The sequence below is a fragment of the Parasteatoda tepidariorum genome, unplaced genomic scaffold, assembly GCF_043381705.1.
Source record: "Parasteatoda tepidariorum isolate YZ-2023 unplaced genomic scaffold, CAS_Ptep_4.0 HiC_scaffold_4386, whole genome shotgun sequence".
NCBI lineage: Eukaryota > Metazoa > Arthropoda > Arachnida > Araneae > Theridiidae > Parasteatoda > Parasteatoda tepidariorum.
The window spans coordinates 1191-5219 of record NW_027261761.1 but is presented as its reverse complement, the minus strand read 5'-3'; the positions used below and the strand labels follow the sequence as shown (position 1 = coordinate 5219).

Genomic DNA, 4029 nt, shown 5'->3' with positions numbered 1-4029 from the left:
TCTTTTTGAGATTATTTCCAAATATTTTTTATTTTTTTAGTTGGGTTTAACAATAAAAAAAAAACGGCTTTTTGTAGCGATTCAGGAAACCGGAAAAATCAGTTATCCGGAATAGCAATGTTCCCGATCATTCCGGATAATCGGTTCCCTACTGTATATGTTTTTTATATAAAAATATTATTTTGTTAGTTGTAATTAAAGTAAGTATTTTTCTAATTCTTTTTTTAAACACAAAAGATCATGGCAAATCAAGAATTTGAAGCCCAACTGGAGTTGGAGAAGCTAGAGAAGACGAAAAAAGAACTTACAGAAGAAGGTGTAACTGATCCATACACTTACATTAGCCCAGACGATGGCACAGTTTATGAGTGGAATCAAGAAAAACAAGCATGGTTTCCTAAGGTAAATAAAACTTGTTGTTAATATTTTGAATTTCATTATTATATCAGGGTAGCCAGTCCCTCTAGAAACACCGAAAAAGGAAAAGAAAGAAACTCAGGGAATTTAAAAATGCTACTAACAAACTTTGAATTTTCTCGAATTATTATCAATATTCACTTACAATTTTGCAACAAATGTGTTTAATCTATTATTTGGCATTAAAACTATTTTAAATATAACCAGTCATATATTGAAACTCATGTTGAACAGTGTATTTTTTTCTTCTTGTTATCAGAATTATTTTAATAAGTAGTACCAATATAATAGTTTTTCTTTTCTATTAAATTTGTTAAGCCATGATATTAAAATCTATTTCATCAATTCATTTTTAAATTTAAATAAAATTAGTATTAATTTAAACAAAAATTAGGATGTTTATTTATTTTATTTAATGTCATCAAACTTTTTCTTTTTAAAAAAAAAAACAAGTAATTATCAGGTTTATTTCTTTATCAGGTTTATTTCTGTGTTTATCATATCTTCTTATTCCATAATACTTTATAAATAAAATTTTAAAATATGATTAAGAAAAGTCTTACTAATCTAAGTTACAAAGATCAGTAAAATTTTTATAGTTTTTTTTTCTTCTGGAATTCTGGGAGAAGTTGATTTTGTTTGGAAGGAGATCATCTGTATATATAAATATTCATTTATTATTAGTTGAATTTCAATGCAAAGTATTAGAACATAGTCTCTCTGAGCAATCATTATTTTCACTCAAATATTGCATTTCTTATTTTTAGTCTTGCTTTGCATTTTACCCCCCAATTAATTTGTTTTAAAGAAACATTAATGAGCTATTTTTGTTTGATATAAGCTTGGGCATTAAAATTTCAATTCTAAAGGTGCAAGTCAAACTAACAGATTTGATCTTCAATTTTTTTCATTCATTAAAAATGTGATAAAATTTTTAGTTACAATAACTACAGAGCTGCTAACTTCCTATGCAGAAATCTTCTTGCAATGGTAGCTAAGTTTATGTTTTAATGTATGATTCTTTGTTGTATAAAAGTTATTTTCCTGTGCACTACATGTAAATTAGTTATATTCATCTAAAATGCCTCTTTCTTCCAGCTCTCTCATTGCGAGGCTTTTAAAATACTGAAAAAATTACTAAAACTTTTGAAAGCTTTAGTTTTTTATTGTCTACCACTCTATGAAATATTTTCCAAAAACTGTCATGGCTGGCAATTATTGCTATATATTTACGCATGGTTTTTTTAAGTCATATTTTTTTTCTTTTTGTATTTTTTACAACCCTGACTGCACATTTGAATGTGTTTGAATCATAGTAATTTATCCACTTGATTTTCCAATGATTTCAATTTTCAGCATGCATTCAGTATTGGACCATTTGAAGTTGGTGTTTTTTTTTTTAGTATTTTACGTTTTTCAAGTGTATCCATTGAATGATGCTGAGAAGTCATCAAATTTTAACACGAATGTTTGATTTTTGATTATTGTTATTTTCAATTTGCAGATCAACTTATATAATAGATACATAAGTTAAAATTTTTTGAAACTGTGGAATGAATTTATTATTTTCTCAGGTGTTAGTCTGTTGCAGTTTATTCTCTACTATTATAACTTTTTACTTATAATTTTTCAGCTGTTAAATTTATGAAAGTATTACATAAAAATTTCCATTAAGCTAATTACATTACTTTTACATTTTTACAATAAAAAATACATTATTTTATAAGGAGTACGCTTAAGTATAAAAGTGTCGAAAACAAGGTCATTTTTCTTTGTTTGGCATTACAGTATGTTTTTAATTATAATTACTAAAAAAATTTCTGCCATTAATTACAAATATATATGTTTGGTTTTTAAGGTTACAATTTTTATTGTATCCATGCATAAATAAATTTTTTTAGTATTTTTTTTTTTTTTTTTTTTTTTTTTTTTTTTTTTTTTTTTTTTTTTTTTTTTTTTNCTTTACAATGTTTTACTTTTAATAACAACAACAGGACATTTAAATAATAAGCTTGAGGTTTAAAATTAGTTGGTTTACTATTGCAATATTTAGTTGTAGAAATGTGCAGTTTATATTTTTGTTTGAAATTTTAAATTCCATTTTCTTTCTTTCTCCATGTTCTTTCTTCATTCATGTTGAATTATACCAAAAGCAAGCTATACCCCTTTATGTAAAATTATAATGGTAAGCAATAAATTATATTGGATCATGATAAAAAAAAATTTTTGTTGTTGTTGGCCCATTATAAAAACCCTGGGTATGCTGTGGTGGCCCAACATGAAAAGGTGCCATTTCCTAGCTTGGGATATTGGGCAGATTTGATAGTCCGAATTTAAAGTATGATGGTTTGTGATGGAAAATAATTATGGTAACCAGTAAATTATATTGGGTCATGATGGATTTTTTTTTGTTGGCGAATTATAAAAATCTATCATACTATACTGGGTTATGTTAGTCCAACATAAAAATCCATAATACTATGTTGAGTATGCTACGTTGGCCCAACTTAAAAGAGGTGCCAATTTTTTAGAGGTGAGGATGTTGGGCAGTTTTGATGGTCCCATCAAGCTGTTTGTTGGTCTTTAATGGGAATTCTAGATTGTAATCATCACATTTATGATGGCCCATCAATGGAAAACCGTCAAGATTTTTTGCCTTGGGTAGTTGGCAGATGATGACATTGTTAGATAACGTTATATTTAAACAATGTATTACTTAAAGTAATGAGTATAATCATATTGTAGGTTAATGATGATGACATAGCTAGATATCATCAGTTGAGCTATAACTATGTGAACACAGAAGAAGAATCAAAGCCTGAAGAGAAACTTGAAGAAAACAAACCGAAAGGGGAGAAACGCAAGCCTAGTGATCCCTGTAAGTATTGTATATTTATTGATTTTGTGTAGTATTATAAATTCACCTTGTTTTCTTGTACTTCTGCAGTTTTATGTTTATCATTATATTTATTTCAGTGATGATTTTAATTTTTTCACTTTAATAAAATTTTCATTTATTTTTAATTTAAAATTAAAGGATTTTTATTTCTAAAAGCAGAAGATTAATTTTCTAAAATTTTTATTAAAAATGCCTGATATATTTTTTTTAACATTTAAAATTGTTCAAGGCCAAGTCATATACTTCAAGGGCCTTTTTTGGCCCACGAGCTATAGGTTGTGCATCCCTGATTTACAGTATGTAGATGTGTATTAACACTGTCAGTAACTGACACTGAACTTAGGCTGTGTCAGTCACTGGTATCTAACAGTGTAAAATGTGGCATAAAATTTAAAAAAGCTCCATTGTTTTAATTACCAAAAATTTTCTTTTTATTTATTTCAAATTTAATTTATTTATTTCAATCTGTTAGAGTAGGGTGCTTCAAACTGTTACGTTATGGGGATTTTATTAAAAACATGTGTGGCACTCAAGACGTTAACACAGTTTATCTGCTTAACTGAATTATATTTCACTAAAAGGTTTCCTTGAATTGTTGCAATTTTTTTCTGATTGAAAAAAATGAAAAAAGAAAAAAAAATAATAGTAAAGTCTATTTTTTTTTTAACTTTATGGGTAGTTGAATTTAGAGAATAGTGTATTACATTAGGTCT

The 4029-nt window shown here is 26.7% G+C and overlaps 1 protein-coding gene across 1 annotated transcript; it reads left to right on the top strand.

Moving 5' to 3' along the window:
• Positions 1 to 225: 225 nt before the first annotated feature.
• On the top strand, positions 226 to 3327 carry LOC122273513 (17S U2 SnRNP complex component HTATSF1-like). Its single transcript, XM_043057571.2, has 2 exons — positions 226 to 402; positions 3163 to 3327. The coding sequence occupies exons 1-2, from the start codon at positions 241 to 243 to the stop codon at positions 3325 to 3327; spliced, it is 327 nt and encodes a 108-aa protein (XP_042913505.1). The 5' UTR covers positions 226 to 240.
• Positions 3328 to 4029: the final 702 nt, after the last annotated feature.